The following is an 18,104-nucleotide window of genomic DNA, read 5'->3' on the forward strand; positions in this document are numbered from 1 at the left end:
AAACAAAATTGCTTCATTTGGGCCAGTGTTTTCTTTTGAACAGCACCCATGCAAAGTGAAAGAAAATTCATCGTTCATTATCATGCCAGGCACAGGCCCAGCGTGTTTCACAGCACACACATACCCTTCCCTGGCACTCTCCAGCGGCGACTGGTGGTGATGTGGGCTGGACAGGGCCGAGTCGAGGGGAAGGTGCCTTGAAGGGATGTCATGAGGAGGCGGCAGCACAGCTTGGGAGGGGCCATTGTGGTTGGAGCTAGATCCACTGTACATGCCTGGGAACACACAGCAGTTGGCAAAACAAAATAAGCAAGGAAGCATCACTAAGTCCTGCAGAGTCTCCAGCTCCCTCCCTATCCCCTGCCCAACCCTGAGACACAACCCCACAGCAGAGCCCCTGTGTGTCAGTGAACGCCCCTGTGCCTGAGCAGCACTCAGAGCTGTGCTGTGGTACTTTGACATGTGAGTATCTCCTCTCTGACCCTCCCAGGTGGTCCAGGTGGACTCTACAGAGCTGCAGAACCCTCCTGACAGCCAGGAGGGCTTGGCAGGACTCCCACCCTGCCTTTCCCATCCCTGTGAGAGAGAACCCGCAGTACTCGGGGGATGGAGCTCACACAGAAAACAGATCATGGTACCCTGGGATTCTGCTGTTCATTTCAAACTCTGTAATTTGACTTTCCATTACTAAGCTGCTGGACATCCCAGACCATTCATAAATATCACATATTGATACAAATGAAACCCCAATAAACTGAATGCAAAGAGGAGGAAGGAAAAATTTTTAATGAGATCATGAAAACAAGTTCACTAGCACAGAATTATTGAAGGAGCGTGGGTGTGCCAGTTTTGGGGACTCTACCATGGCAGTCAGGCACCAATAGCCAAGTACCTACCAGGCCCTCAAGCACACCCTTTGTTGAGGAAGCTTTGTCCAGGACTCTTGGATGAAGATATTGGAAATAAGTTTTTTTTCTCCCTTCTGAAGAGTGACCATGCACCAAGACAGGCATTACCTGGGCTCAGGGCCCTCACACTGACTTTTGGTGTGAAGGCTGCTGCACTGAGGGCAGGTCTCTGTGGTGACAGACATCACAGGAGTACAAGCATGGAGTGTGCAAATGCCACCCTGTGGCAGGGGAAAAGGGCAGGCTCCTTGTCATGCTGTTCTGGGAGAAGTCTAGTCGTCCTTTTCCCACTTTTTCTGCCTTTCTCCTCTTCAAGTTGTGCCTTCGACATCTGCCACAGTTCTGTCCTACCCCTTCCCAGGGAATGTGCATACGGATGAGGACCAGAACAGCCGCTCTCACTGTGATCTGAAAGCTGTGAGCACCAAGTGAGGTCTGCCAGCTCCCACAGTGTCCAGCTCTAGAGTCCAGAGACCCCACGCTCCCTCTGGGGCCTTTCTTTGCCATCTTCTCCTCCTGTACCATTCATCTGTCCTTTCCCACTCAGTGTGTACAGAGCTGCACATCCAGGACAGAGCCATGTGCCAGCTGTGCTCGGCCCTGTCCCGTGTCGCTGGCAAGGCTCTGGACTGCACCCCTCCCAAACCCTCCCAGTGACATGGAACAAGCAGAGGGCAACATGAAAACCCAGAGCTGTGGGGAATGTGTGACACCCTCGGGGTGGAGAAGCAACATCTGAATGTCAGCATCTGTTTCTGTGTGTGACTGAAGAGCAGAACCACCAAGGCAAGATTCCAGCCACCTTTGTCAGGGGCTTCAGATGAGTCGAAAACCCCTCATGAACAATGAGTCCTCAGCTGCTGACAGATCTAAAGCAACAAAACTGAACCACATCATCTCTGTCTCCCACTAGACAGAACATTTGTCAACCAGCCAGTGAAACCAACTTGCTTTCTGCACTGCACACCAGACAGAAGGGGCTTTAAGAAGTCAGATGTTCACAGGTGATGCGAGGATTTATTTAAAGTCTCTTCTGGTAACAGTAAGTCAGTAGCAAGGATGCTACATTGTGGAAGTGCTTTTCCACTGGTGGCTTCAGTCCATTTCATAACACAGCAGTTTCCACTTCCCTGAGATCCTCACTGTTCATACATTCATTATCAGGCATGAGAGATGAGCCAGATTTGACCTTGACTGCTCAGTGTCGTTTCACACTTCAGCTCCATTTCCTACATCACCAGTTCAGCTATAGTGACAGCACAGCCTGGAGGAAACTGCAGAACCTAAACCAAGCTGTTCATGCTCTAAGGCTCCCACACTGCTGGCCCAGCAATAACTTGTGCAAAAAGCTCAAAAGCCCTCAGAAGAAAAGTCATCTTAGCAGTGTGGTGGCCAGCAAACACACTCAATGTTTTACCTTTCAATCCCACCCCTGAACAGTTCAGAAATGTTTAGGATGTCTCTCTCCTGCCTGTTCCTTGAGGTGATGAGAAAGACAGAGTAGCTGAGTACCTGCAATCAGCATAACCCTCTAGAGGAGCAAGAAAATGTTAAAAAAACACCCCACAACTCTGTGTGTGCAGCAACTGAGTCCTGCATGATCCCATGCACTCAAACCTACCCCTTCAGAAAACCAAATGAAAACAGAATCCCTGTCAACCCCAGTTTCTGCGACCCCAACCACTCTGCAGAGGAGTTTACCCATCTGTGGAACTGCTGTTCATGCTCTGCTGGGGTGGACACCCAGTGCCCACTGCTGGGCTTGAAGAATTTCTAGCTGGGGACATCTCCTAGATCTATCTTTCGACTTCCTGATCACAAGCCCCTGCCTGGACCATGTGTGCACTGAGGCTTGTAGGGTTTGTCATCAGTGAGTTCTCCTCTCCCTACACCTCTACGCAGCACCACTCAGGCCCAGTTTGACAAAGGTGTCCCTTGTCCCCACATTCCCCCACATTCCCCCATGTCATTCACATCATGCCCTGTGCTGCCTCACCCCAGCTCCCTCCCCACGGAGGAACAAGCCAAGGGGGAAGAGCAGTTGCTAATCCGGTCTCAGTGTAATTTTCAGTACTTCCAAAATTCCTTTCCTTTCACAGTTTTTCTTCCTTTTTTCCCAGCACTGAGCACTAATACTCTGTACCTGAAGTCACACAGAGGCCTTTGGAGCTGCTGTGAATGACTCCTGCAAGTGCAGCCCACGCCAGGCCTGTGTGCCCTGGGCCTCTTCACACGTTGACCATCTCAGATTGTAAATCTAAGTCATCAATCAGTATTTTAAATGGCCTGGCCTTTAACCTTAACATCTGTGGCCAAAACGGTGCTCTGAGCATCTGTGACTAGCAGCATTTTTCCCCCTCAGCTTTATGCTGAGACCAGGCAACAATAATAAAATCCAGAGAAAATGCCTGAGTGGGACCAGAGTGATACAAGCTCTTGTCCACAGGCAGATGTAAATGTTAAATGCATGTAGCCATGAAGCATCTTAGTTATGAGGAGGGAAAAACAAAGAAGATCTCAGCAAACAATGGGTTCCTCTGACTGCAGAAACATTCCTCTGCTCACTGTCTTACCTGCTTTGAAGTCAGACACAAGGGATGGAGCCTTTTTTAATATTTCTTTTTTTCTGTGATGGGCTTTCATCCCTGACATATTTAAAATGTGCTTCAACTTGGAGAAAGACAAAACTGAAATTCTCCAGGAATCCAAGTGATCCCTAAAGCCCAGAGCTCTGCACATTAATAATGTGGTTTCTTTGAAAAAAACAACACAAAAACCAAACTCAAGAGCCCAAACCATGAATGTTTTCATATTTCAAGTGGAATATGAGGCCATCATACACTGTATTTATCCATGTATAATCTATATGCAGTATTATAGCCAATTTCTCAAAAAATATTACCTCAGCTTATCTGAAAGAGCAAATGTGCAATCACTGCAGACTATAGGTGGCAGCAGGAATGTCCTTAAGCTTTAATTCCATAAGGATCAGCATATTTAGGGCTTATATGCCCTAAATAATGACAAAGGAACAGTTTTGCCTGTGGATTGTACTCCACATAATATGAAGCAGCTTCTGTTTCACTGCAAAACAATCTTTCAAACATTGATTTATTTTTCCCTGGCATTTGCTCATACTGTGCATTGATGGGGTCTCATATGGAGCAACCTGATGGACGTGTCAGGGAAGATTTACAGTTTTTCAACAACATCCTGGTGACGGATTGATACAATCAACACAGAAATCATATCAGACAAAGCCAGAGTTACGGACAGATAAAATCCTTCATTTCACAAGAGGTTCTCGGAAATGACACTGAGAGGTTAGGGATGGTCTGTTTATCTATGAGCTAATAACTCTTTTCCTGTTTTATTGTTGTCACTTGCAATCTGAGGCAGTTTCTGGGGTTCTGAAGTGCAGCCTGTTTTGAGGAAAATGTCACTGCTCTTTCCTGCCCTGCCTGGGAGGCGGAGGCCAAGTCATGCTCCAGCTACATGGGGCTGTCAAGGGGAAGCAGAGGCCATGTGCTGCCCTCACAGACCTTACTCAGTGCAGGTGGCACAGGGAGAGACTGGAAATTAACCCCCAAATCCCTCCAGCTTTCTCCCACTTTTTGAGGAGCCACATGTAAACCCTGAGTGCAGACTCCCAGGGGAACCACATCACAATGATGGGGTATTTCCCATTCTCCTCCATTCTGTTCACCAGTTACATTCCAACATTTTAATGCAACTTGAACCAGAAAAGAGGATAGGAGATGTCAAGCAGAATGCATTTTTTGTTTTGAAGATTTGGAGTAATCACAAAAAAGTAGGAGATTCTTGCAGAAGGCAGACTACAATTACACTGCCAGCCTTTGGGAGTGCCTCTCTCTGCTGCCTAACACAGAACCTCCAATTGCAAATCCCTGATTCCGGATCCTCTGCTAGGGTACAAAAACTGTGAATCTAGATCTTATTTCCCACAGAAGGGAATGGAAGCATCTTTTTCTCTTCCTTTAAGATGTATAGAAGAGTCTAAGGTCCCTGAGAAGGGCCTGCTCTTCTTCAAACCACAAGAAAATACAGAAAGGAAGACTAAATACTAGAAAAGATAATTACAAGGTTTGACATTTCAAATTCAAGTTTTCTTCCCATTCATGCATCACCACATTATTTGTTATGATTCCAAGTGCATCATAACACTGAGCCTCATCAGCTTTCCTTCAGCTCCTGAATAAAACCCTCCTGTTGCAAGTCTGTGCCAGAGCACCTGCCTGGACTTAGCACAGCTCCTGCACCTGCATTCTGCCCAGGACAAGGCACATTTTGAAAGGACAACAAATGGATGGAGACAGACTTTCAGCAGGGCTGCTGCCCCTTTCACTTGAAATTAACAGTAGTTATTTCTCTGACTAATTCTGTTAAAAAAAAAAAAAAAAAAAAAAAAAAAGCCAGGCCTTAGCAAACAACTCAAGAATTATTTCATCTTATTTGTTGGTTTGGAGGTTTTTTCACCTTCCACAGTGACAAATATTTTCTGGTTTAAATCCTCTGTTATATGACATATTTAGCACCACACTTATTAGAAGTATTCTTACCTGTAATTAAATCATGAGGACCTACAGATCTGCCATACTTCCCATCCAGGATGTGCTGTGAAGGTGTGTGGAGCTGTTGTATAGCTAAGCACTCATTTAGTACATCTTGTTCAGTATCAGTACAGGACTTCAGCTACAAGAGGAGGATTAAGAAACATTGTGTTACATAGTCAAACCAAACTATTTATAATTAACTTCATATATCTCCTTAAGGATTATATACAGAAGGAAGACATGCCATTCTCAGGAACTCCGTGTAATAAAGGATGTATGTAGTACTTGTAACTTGTAATTAGAGATAACTTTGGTTTTCTGAAGTGCACAAGTGTGCTAATCTTACATCAACAACCAGTTTGCTTCAGAAAATAATGTGCCCTGTGTTTCTTCAAATCATCCTGAGTAATTGAACTGCACATTTTCAGGCTTTCTGTAGTTTCTTGGATTCTGTGGCAAAAGGTTTGCATCACCCTGTGACTGGGACACTTGGAAAGACATTTGATAGGCAAAGAAAAGCGTTTGTGCTTATCAGATTAGAACTGGCAGAGCAAGGCACTGTCAATGATGTGTAAGAGGTATCACCCACGTGTCAGCTGTGCTCCATGTAAATTAAAGCTCTGGCAAAAGGGTCTGAAGCAAACTCTTGAAAACCACAATGTCGATCATATTAAAAACAGCAGGAGAGGAGAATTAAGAAAGAAAAGCATTTCTAATTCTCTTTCAAACATGCTGATGCTGCCAAGCTTTTGTCATAACAGAGTGCTCACATTACACAAACAGCCATCATATTCTACAGCCATTAATAAATAGTTATTGTCCTTATGGGTACAGCCTCACATACCCATCTCCCCTGAGCTTGGGTATTCTAAATAAAAGGCCCAGGCAAACCTTTTCAGAATTTGGCTCTACAGCCATTTGTGGGTTCGAGATAAACATCTGACATTTGGATCACAAAGTGCATCTGCAGCCAATTAAACTACTACTAAATTAACAGCTAACTTTCTCCTGTTTTGTTCCTGTAAAGCCTTTCAGAACAACCAAGTATCACCCCTGCACTAATCCTCTAAGCTATGAACTGAGTGCTCAGGATTCCTTTGGTACAAGTCTAAGCTCAGGCATTTTGTTCTGTATCAGAGATGGCACATTTTGGTAACATATCTCAACCAAGACTTGTTGGCAGAACAGTTTGTTAATTTTTCTTTCCTGGCTAAGTCATTTCCACTCAGAACTCTTGGGAAGCTGATACCAACGGACAACTGCCTTTGCTGAGTTAGAACCAAAATGAAGCAAGTGAGTATAAATAGTCTTTCTCCCTCTTTTTCCTAAACCTGAAATCCAAAGTAGGCTGTTCAGTAACACTGAGATTTACTTAGCTGTGAAAGGTGTTGGGGTTTTTTAATATATAGAAGTGAAATATTTTGGAGGGGTTCTTGTTTCTTTATCAACTACGTTTGCTTTGATCCTTTTTAAGAGAGCCTGACCAAAACACACTTTAAATCTGCTGCTTTTTCAGGTGCCTTTTCAGTTTGAGAAAAAAAAGTCACAGGATCAAATATTCATAAAGTTATCATGGATAAATGAGACAGGAAATCTGAAGATTATTTCAAACCACTGGAGGAGTGCAGATTTAGACTGGTCTACCAAATAAGGTGTGGGAGGCAAGTTACTAACATTATTTTAAGATAGATTTGATAAGTCTATAGGAGACTATTTACATGCACAAAGGAAAACTCCTCAAGGTAGGAGATTAAGTGATACAAAACCTTGGATATTGATGTCTTGGTGCATCCAAGCAGCCTGAGTTTGCAGTTGGTGTTACCAAATTTGTCCTGGATTGATTGTGTTCTTCAGGCCTCCTGCTACTGATGCAGGAAGTACTTGTTGCCCTCCAATGCAAAGTTGGGATTTGGGGTTTTTTTCCCACCTTGCTGTGGAGAACTGGAACGAGGCCTCAGCAGGTGACAGGGTGTAACAGTGGGGACTGTCCCCAGATGTAAAGGATGGTGACATGTTAAATGCATTCAGCTCAGTACACAGAGCTGAACAAATGATACCCAGGTTTGGTATTAGGAAGTAATTCCCTCCTTGTTTCCCTGAAGTACGCCAGAAACCAGAGGAAGGAAAAATGGGGAAGTTCTTTTCTTTGGAATAGGGAGCACAGCTGCTTTCCACAATCTGCTGAGAATTTCATGTAACAAAACCTTCCTGTTGCAAAGATCTTGCAATTGCAAAAGACTCTGGTGCCACAGTCACCCTCTTTCTGTGGCCAATTACTACTATGGCCTTCTGACTCTTACTCTCATTACACAGAATTAATTACATAGAATGAATCAATTACTGCCATGGCACTCTGACTCTTACTTGCACTATGAGCTGAAGGTTACTCTAGGGAAGTGTAGGGAATTTTGTGACCTATGGTGTGGGAGGACACACATGCACAGCACATCCTGTGGAACCTTCTAAAGCTGAGAGCTGCAAGGAAACCACAAGGCCTGGTAATACAAATTTGGGATGGAAAACTAGGCAGTGGCCAGGCTAGATAAAACTTTTGACTAGAGCTGATATGTGCAAAGACTTGATTCCATGGACACCTGGATGGTGCTGGGCATGTGTTACTCTCAGGGACAAAGCTCACCACACAGTGAGTGTTCCATGAGTATCTGAAACAGGGAAGAGAGCTCTGGTCACTGATGTGCTGGGAACTGCTACTCAGACTGCACACATCTGGTGGAGAGAAGGGTTCCACAGAGAATTAGGGGACACACGGCTGGCCTGGGAAAGAGGACTCTAAGTTCAAACTGGTGAAAACTGTACAAGAGGAGCAGCAAGAGGGAAGGGGGCATGGCTGACACAAGGACATCTCTTCTATTACAAAAGCTCTTTTCCTACACTTCCATTGTATCCTGGCTGTTTCATTTGCATTTTAGATGATCTGCTAACATGTATTTTAGTAGACACAATCAGCTAGTGCTGATTGCAGAGACTCAAAGCACAGACATTTTATGTGAACAACAGCACAGCTTGGGCTTGTGTATTAAAGAGGAACAGAAAAAGAAACGCTTGGACAGAAGGCGTGGGGCAAACTGAATTAGAGGGTGGCAGCCTTTGAAAGTACAAATATATAAGGTGGTCTGGTTAACAACAGTGATTTAAAACCAACAGGAAAATCAGCTCCACTGAAGTTTTCTTCTGTGATATTGCAGAAAAACTCTGATCTGAAAATATATGAATTAAAGGTAAACTAAAAATGGCTGTATTGAGGAGCTCTGGGGATGTGTCACTCTTTGCCTGCTCTTACCTTCTTACGCACCTGCTGCTCTTTGGCCGAGTGAGCCTTGACGTGCTTGCGCAGGGAGCTGGGGTCCGTGTAGCGCTTGGAGCAGCCGGGAATCTGGCAGGCGTAGGGCTTCTGGGAACGGGAGCAAAGGGAGACATGTCACACCCCTCTGCCTGCCACAGCCAGCACAGGGAGTGCTGCAGGACGCTGACACGCAGTGCTGAACCTGAGCTGCTTGCTCTCTTTGCTGGGTCCACGTCTGCTCTGTCTCCTCTAAGCTCACAAACCAGGCACGATGCAAACAGAACTGATTCTGCACTGGCACACTGGGTGTGGACTACGGGGCTGAGGTAAATGCTAGTGAGGTGGGACTGAATGGGTTTTGAGAGCCGTTCTTTTCTCCCTAGTCTTTACAGCAAACAAAATTATCAAGAGATCACCCAGTATAATTATAAAGACAGACATCTGGGGGTTTTTTGAGTTCTGATTTACATAGTTTTTACAACAATTGCTGGGCACTGGTGAAGCCCCACCTCAAATCCTGGGTGTCGTTTTGGGCCCCTCATGACAAGAAAAACATTTGAGGTGCTGGAGCATGTCCAGAGAAGGGCAATGGACTTGGGAAGAGTCTGGACAACAAGGAGTGGCTGAGGGAGCTGGGCGGGCTCAGCTTGCAGCAAAGGAGGCTCAGGGGGGACCTTCTTGCTCTCTACAACTCCCTGACAGGAGGGTGCAGCCCGGTGGGGGTTGGGCTCTGCCCCCATGAAACAAGGGTCGGGACAAGAGGAAATGGTCTCAAGTTGCACCAGAGGAGGTTTAGATAGGATTTTAAGAGTAATTTCTTCACAGAAGGGATGGTCAGCCATTGGAACAGGCTGCCCAGGGAGGTGATGGCATCACCATCCCTGGGAGTGTTTGACAACTGTGTGGATGTGGCACCTGGGGACACAGATTAGTGGTGGGGTAACGGTTGGACTCAAAGATCTTAAGGATCTTTTCCAACCTTAACAATTCTGTGACTCTGTGAAATGCAGCAAAGCGGATTCTGGGGCACCTCCTGCAAAAACCATCTGAGTCTGGGAAAGAATTCCAGTGTCTTCTTCTCATAGGCAAATAAATAAATGAGATGCTCTAATTTAAATGCTGATTCTGGACTCCCAGCAACTGAAATCCTCACCAAATTCTTCTCTTGGCAATGCCTACTCCCAACAAATGGAACACTATCTCTGGGTTACAGAACAAACTCCAAATGAAGGTGCAATTGCCAAAATGAGCAAAGGCACTTTAAAGTAACCACTGACTTAAGCGCCAGCAAAATAGTGCTGCATGGCACAGCTCACAAAGCTTTAAAGTTGAATGGAACATTCTTTTGCCCTCTATGTTCTTGCCTCATCTGTCAACATTACCTCAGCCTTCTCACAAGGACTAGCAAATCCTTTTGGTGTCTTCTCAAAGGTAGAAAACTGGTTTGCCATGACCTCAGTGTCACATTCTTTAATCCCCTTGGTTTCAGAAGGAGGATGCACAGAAGGGAAAAAAATCCCACCGGTTTTGGGAGAAGTGACTGTGAGGTCCTCTAAACCAGTTGCTCTGCTCCTGGAGGAGTGCTGACATGCCCTTTTTACCACAAGGACAGACAGGTTCCCTTTATTCTGCTTCTGCCTAGGAGAAGGATCTACTTCCAGATGATTTAGTAGGGATTCGATCAAACCAGCGTACACCAGTAAGTGAAATGATTTACAGATTCTCCTTTGGAGAAGATAAATGATGGAGTGACCTACGTTGAGAAGCTTTAAAACCAATTCCAAATGCACTCAATAAGGAATAAGCAGCCTATATAAACCCCCTTTCTTTGTAAGTACCTCCAGAGAATAAGTATTGCTACTCTGTCCAGCCAGCAGGAAATTTCTGAAGGAATAATAGAATCATTCACCAATTCATGACCTTACAGGCTAACACAGCACCTACCCAGAAAGTTACAGGGCAGAGGAGATTTATTGAGAGTGTCTGGAGCACAGAGAACTGACACCTGAGGAAAAGCTATGGAAAACTTTAACAAATCCCTTGGCAGAAAAACTAGCAGAGTATTTTTCAAATCACTGATGTCATTCAAATTAGTGATAAAATGATTCAACTCAGTGATAGGGAAACTAGATGAAAATCTGACTACGCTTACAAAGGTTCATGGCTATTTGCTCTGACATTCTAGGCAGTTGTTTAATGCAGCAGCACCATCCTGTAGCTCTGCTATTTTTCACATTCACATAAGCACACAATTTACTGAGCTTAAACCACAGGGCTTCAATTAAACCAGGTAACTAGAACTCAGTGTGCACGACTACAGGAACAGTTCTGGAGAACCTGCAATGGAACAGCATGGAGGATGTTTTTAGATATTTAAGAAAGTTAGTAGAAAATTATTACTGTACCTTTTTCCTGATTTATGAGCATTTCAGATAATAAAGACAGAGATAAAGGGAGAAGAGAAGAAAATAGAAAGTTAAGACATTTGTTTTCAATATTGCACAGACAACACACAAAAAGAATTTGTGCTCATTCTAGTAACCATTTTAAGTTCTCTCTTAAAACTAATAGATGGCATTCTATTTGTGAGTTTGGATAATAAAAAATATATCTACTAGGTTCATGCAATTAAATTTAAAAACTGCACGCAATTTAGTATATCCACTTTCAAAAGAGATGCAAATTACAAATTCAAATATCTCAGGTTGACTTTCAAATAAATAAAACATTGTTATTGTAAGTGTGCTTTGGTTTGGAAAATGTGACTGACTTGCTTCTCTCACTTGTTTGTTTTTGCAAGGCATAATGTACATTAGACATTCCTTAATGCTGCACTGTCTGAAATGTGTAACTGCTTAAAAAGTAAATATCAATTAAACTCAAAAGTTCTGCCCCATAAACACTTGGCCAAACTAAACCATGTATTCACTTCTTTGAAAAAGACAAAGGAACAACTCTGCCTGTTACTCTTTACAGGCTTTATGCTGAGGACATGACTTGTCTGCAGAGCTGCCTCATTGCCTTCTTTCCCCATGACCTGGTGATTTCATCTCAGTACAGCCCAAGATGCTTGACAGGCTCCCATCTTCTCTGTGAGACAAGTGAGAAGAGCTGCAGAGTCAAGCCCAATCTACCAACTAGAGAATAACAGAATGTGTTTCTCACAGTTAATTCTGATGGAGGGTACTTAACCAATTCCAGAGTTATGAGACAGATTTATTTTCACTTTTACAAAATTACTGTCCAAAACTGAGGTGCATTTACCTTGCCCTGAGAGGTCTGAACAGCTTTTGCATTCACTCAGAACTCTCACTGAAGGGGATGGGAAGTGAGACAATGACACAGATTTGGTGCAGCAGCAGTGACTCAGCTTTCACTCAGCTACACCTTATTGTGCTGCTGCCTCCTCTTACTGGAACAGGAACAATGGGAGAGTTTGCTGAGTAACTTACTCCTTCATAACTTACTTCTCAGCATGAGTAACACCAACTAATTGCCTCTCTATGATCAAGACTTTTTCATTTCTCAAAGCACATACAGTTCAAAACCAAATACACTTGCTCATAGCTGAGTTTTCCAAGACTCTTCTCATGAAAAGGCCAAGTCCCCCTGCAGTTACAGAACTGATTGTGTACCAGGACTGCTGGAAAACTCAGTGCAGCTCCCAGTATGAAATCATGCTTACGGTATCCAGGTGTGTCCGCTGATGCTTTGCCCGGTCGCTGGAGTTGCTGAAAGCTTTCTGGCAGCCAGGATGCTGACACAGGTATGGCTTCTCCCCAGTATGACTCCGGAGATGAATCTTGAGGTTCTCAAGCCTAGAAAATGCCTTGTTGCACCCTTCAAACTGAAAAACGTCATAAAAAAAATCATTGTAAGGTTCTATTAAATAAACCATGTGCAGCCACAATGAGAACAGTGTAAGAACCAAGCTGGACATGCAATAAATCAACCAACATTCAAACATCTGTTGAAATTTATTGATGAAACACAACATATTGTGCTGTTCATTTAATCTGTCACCGAAGACATGGTGTGCTGCTCAGTAAAAATACAAGGGTTATAAATATCTCACACATTCTGTCTGAAGTACTGAACACTTAAAGACATGGTGTCAGGACAGAAAATTTGAAGAAAGAACAAGTGTTCTGAGGAGTCCTCTGAGATGTTAACTGGCACAGGAACCACTGTGGGCAATAACAATTAGCTGCTACAGACAGAGAGCAAGAGAAGCTATTTGTGGCAGGTTAGAACCTGGTTTCAGGTGTCTGAAATATTATACACTGGAGCAGATGAGCACAGACTATTACAGGAAGACCTGATCCATTTGAAGATCAATCCAAAGGAACTCTGCTGTTATTCTGCACCCTTTTCTTTACTAGCTGTATCATTCAGAGCTGTTCTCAGTATTTATACAACCAGTAACCTGAGAAATTCTGACTTCTTAAGCACCCGTTTCATTAGGGAGCTCAGCAATAAAACGCTGCATAGCTTTCATAACAGAAGTCACTGTTTCAAATTAAATCTGAATAAATAAATAAGTAAAATTTCCAGCTACTAGGCCAGGGAAGGGTGTTTTGCATTGCTCACTGCTAGGTGTCAGTGTTACAGACAACAGGCAGTGGAGGCACTGTCTGTAGGATGTGCTTTGGGAACTCTCCCAGGTGAGCACAAATACTCACGTGTGCACACACGTTCGTGCACCTGCACACCCAGAAAATGCACTCGCTTACACATGCTCAAATACTTGCATGCAAATACTCCAGTGATGGAATGCATATTCTTTGCCCACTCTGCATATATTGCTGTTTCATGGCACTGCAGATCTTCTTATGCCTCTACACAGACAAAAACCTGGTTCCTCAAGGATTTGTGATCTCAAGGAATGTATTTGAGAAAGACAACCCAATTCACCTTCATATCAACTCTAACAGCAATTCTGAAATAATGCAGGTGTATCTTCATAGAATGGTTTGTGTTGTAAGGGACCTTAAGGATCACCTAGTTCCAAGCCCTGCCGTAGGCAGGGACACCTTCTACTATCCCAGGTTGCTCCAAGCTCTGCCCAACCTGGACTTGAGCAATTCCAAGGATGGGGCAGCCACAGCTTCTCTGAGCAACCTGTTCCAACCACTGTTTCTGGAAGCCACAGATTTTTGCATGATTCATGGTCATAAACAGTGAAATCCTGACTCTCACAAAATCAGCAAATGCTTTGTCACTTCCTTTTGCAGAGTCAGGATTTTGTTCAGCAGCTTTCCAGGAACCTGTGGCTCCTGAGATGGCGTCACAGAAATCACCTTGCCAATCCTGTTTGTCACTCACACCTCTTACACATATCAGTGCATGCAAACTGCTGACCTGGCTGTTGCATCCAGCTGTGCAGGGGGAGGGATGGGAAGGGAGAGCAGATGCAGAAGCCTTGGAGATGCTGTACCCTGGAGATGCCTATCTCCCAGGGCCTGCCAAAGGCAAATTAAATCACTGATGGAGAAAGGCCCACCACATTCTGCTCAGCCCAGTGTGTTTTGTAAATACCTCAACACAGTGACCAACACAGTGAACCAGTGATCAGCTCTGCACTCTGCAGGCAGAGGGGCTTCTGGCACTTCTCTGTCCCAGCCACTCACACATCAAAGGACCAGTGTGGCCTTTAACGCCATAAATATTTTACTGCCCTGGGCAGACATTAACCCATCTAAATGCCATATTGGGTCTATTTGTACAGACAAGTATCTCATATATTTCCATCTTTACCCATCACAGCTATTGTGACAGATCCACAAAATCACCTGGAGACATGCAGTTTATGAGTTCAGAAGCTTTGTTTGGCCACAACCCACCTCTGAACATTTGAGCTGGTGGAAGGAGGTGGGGAGGTTTGGAAGTGACCAAAGCCACCAAGGCTTCAAAAGAAACAAACTTTCTTCATGACCATCACTAAAAATCTGACAAAGATTCAGAATGGAGCAATTTGAAATGTGCAAAAATGCTGAAGTCTATGAAAAATAGAGCAGAGTTCAGCAAATTCATAGTTCTCATAAGGACATTCCATCAAGCTGAGTGAATGTTCTCAGGTCCTAAAGATCACTTTTTTCCTTTTTGCTCCTAATCTTCCTCCTTTCCAGCCTCCTTTGATTAGTGTGCCCATAGTGTGGCATCCCTTTGAACTATTATCCCTTTCATCTCTCTTGCAGGTCCCCTTCAAGCACTGAGAGGCTGCTCTAAGTCTCCCTGGTGCCTTCTCCAGGCTGAACAAGCCCAACTCTCTCAGCCTTTCTTCTCAGAAGTGTTCCCTCCCTTGAAGCATTTTTGTGCTCCTTCATCCCCCAGCCTATGTTGATACCAGAGGTTGCCCTGAACCAGCTGCAGGACCCTAGACTTGGCCTTGTTGAAACCCACAAGATTCCCATGGGCCACTTCTGGAGCTTGTCCAGGTCCCTGTGGATGGCATCCCGTCCCTCAGGAGTGTCAGCTGCACCAAGCAGCTTGGTGACACCTGCAAATTTGCCGAGACTGCACTTGGTCCCAGCATGGACCCCCGAGGGACACCACCTGTCACCGACATCCAATCTGAATATTGAGTCATTCACCACTACCCTCTGGATGTGACCATAATTCCTCATTCCCTGAACACTCCAGCCTTCAATTCCATCTCTCTCCAATTTAGAGAGAAGGATCTTGACCCTCAGAATGTTTTTCTAATGGATTACCAGTCTTCAGTTCCATATCTAAAGCCTAATGCAAAGTAGGAATGTATGCAGAATAATCCAAACTCATTAAAGGTCCAGCTCCACTCTCATTGATGTCAGTAGCAAAAATTCCAATAGCAAATGTCCTAAAACATCTAAACACAAGCTTAATTTAAAACACATGAAAGCACATATGTTTAAGAGTTTGCTGGATCGACACTTGAGGAAGAGAGGGAGCAGGCCCTACCAGAAGTGCTCAGAGCTACAGTGTAAGCAGCAATACTCAAAACAAATACGGGCTTATTTACAGACCCTTCTACTGTGGTCAGCTGCCTTTTCTTGGTAAATATGTCCAATGCCTTCAGCAGTAAGGTTCCTCCATCACCACATATGCTTGGATATTCAGAGCTTTTCTTATTTATGTTATTATTTCCTAATTCACATTATTTGTATTAACCAGCTTATTAAACTGCATAACAGACAGTGGGATAGTCCCAATGCAATGATAAACTCAGGATAAAGATGTGAGGGGGAACAATACAACAGCAAAGAGAATGATGTGACTGCAGTACTCATTTTCAAGTTGGCAAAGGCTGGGTTGGTCAAACAGGAAGAAAATCAATGGGAAAGGAGTGGGGGCAAAAACTTTGTCAGCAAGTGATGAGAAGAGGGGAAGGTGAAGATGAAAGGTCTGAAAGGGAGGGAGGAAAGCAGTTGGTACAAAGAGCTGAGCAGGGTGGGGCTGAGAATCCACTCAGAGCTGCAGAAAAGAGTTGCACTTCGAAGGACACCTTTTTCAGCTCTCTTATTTCTTGCTGGATCTGCTGACTGTGTCCCTCACAGTTTATCCCTATGGAAGTCCACATATGGAAACAGCTTCCCTGAAGAGGAGGGCTATGGTAACTTCAGCTGGGTTGCTGTTGTTAAGACAGCTTTGTAAGGTTATTCTTGGGTTTAACTGCTACTCACCAACTCTTTTAACCCTTCCACTTACTCTTGCTACTTGGAGTGTATTTACATTTATATATGCACTAAATAAAGCTACTCTTGGAGAAATGGGGTGCTCATTCTCCTTTTTAAATAACCTCCAGGAAGATCGAGTCATCCCACAACTGTCTCAGCTTCAACTACGAAGAACTAATGTTCAGTTTCAAAAGGGTTCCAGGATGGTAAGAGCTGTTTTATCAACTGAGAAGGCCACTTACAGGATCTCCCAGACACCTGGCCCCGATCTGTCACTGCTTAATCCTACAATCCTAAACATTTTGTGGACGTTTGATGCCTGGGATAACAGTAACAAATGCTGCATGATCCTCAAAGTCTGTAAATGTCAACAGAGCTCTTAAACAAGTTTCATCAATAAAAATAATAATTAAATTGCAATTACTAATTTTTTCTTTTCTGTGAGATTGTTAATGCTGCACACACCCAAGCACAGACACTAAACAATGCCACATGATTACAGCAAGAACACAATGCAGTTATTGGGTTTTATAACTACTGCTGCTTTTAGAACACAACTTCTACCAGGAAAAAATACCTTGTAGAAATTTATGGGACTAAACTAGTTCATCACCATATGGAAATACATGTGTTATCTTTATTTCATACCAAAATCTCACTGCAGTGTCGCTGTTGCAATATCATGCATTCAAAAGCCATATTTATAAAAACACGGAATTATCTCACAGTGATCTAAACACATCACAATTTTCCCAACAAAACAGTTTAATCTAATAACTGTAATTGCTTAAAATGTTTTTTCTTTGCTTCCAGATTATATTTTGAATGCACCTGAGAATGTTGCCATGCAGAAATAATAGCACGTTCCCAAGAGGGTTTATATTATCAAATGTTTACCATTTTCACAAGCATATTTAAGCACAGTCATGTCTAGAATATCTGTCAGTGGTACAGATCAGGAGAAATAAACTATAAACTAACCAGCTCAGACCATAGGGCAAAGCAATAACTGACATTTTCTTAGGAAATGAGTTATGACTGAAAAAGAGAAGCCTTCACAGTCGTAGTGCTAAATAGGTCCAGTGTGCCATTAGAGCAAGCTCATTAATATACACCTCTGCTCTCTGCTGCAAGATCAGTTAAACAAGCTGCCTTTTATTTATAGACCTAAAAGGGAAAGAGCAGGTCATATTGGCTGCTGACATCTCAGACAGCCTACAGATGGAAAACCCAAAACATTTCATTCCAAAGCATTTAATGCTATCAATAGGAAATCTGATGTCTGGTCAAAACATCCACAAGCCTTATGAACATTGTGAAATGTTCTTTCTTCCCAACTGATTACAAAATTGGGAAAATTTTATTGAAAAACATGTTACGAGAAAAAGGATCCTGTGAGGCTGAGTATCCCTTCTGGAGGGGAGGAAACAGCCACACCACTCTTTAAATAGCATCAATGTTTTACAGCACACTGAGGCCAATGTCGGGGCCCTGGCTGGAAGCACATGGGGCTCCGAACGTTACAAACCTCAGGAACTCAAACACTGAGTTGTTCCACCCACAGGACAATCAAAGTATCTGTTCTGGTGCTTTGTTTTTCCCAGCTAACTCCTGATTAGATTAATGTTTAATTCGCTGTTGTAGCTACAATGTAAAGCTCTGA

At 43.7% G+C, this 18,104-nt stretch overlaps 1 protein-coding gene across 1 annotated transcript in view; it reads right to left on the reverse strand.

The window, feature by feature from the left end:
* The window catches only part of GLIS1 (GLIS family zinc finger 1), a gene marked incomplete at its 3' end in the record, with an annotated part of 191,453 nt that overhangs the window by 21,576 nt on the left and 151,773 nt on the right, over positions 1-18,104 (reverse strand). The window contains 4 exon segments of the mRNA XM_082286720.1: positions 125-275; positions 5,489-5,621; positions 8,784-8,894; positions 12,472-12,633. Coding sequence (XP_082142846.1) covers positions 125-275; positions 5,489-5,621; positions 8,784-8,894; positions 12,472-12,633 — 557 coding nt within the window.

This window comes from Coloeus monedula (genome assembly GCF_965178545.1).
Source record: "Coloeus monedula genome assembly, chromosome: 9".
Classification (NCBI taxonomy): Eukaryota; Metazoa; Chordata; class Aves; order Passeriformes; family Corvidae; genus Coloeus; species Coloeus monedula.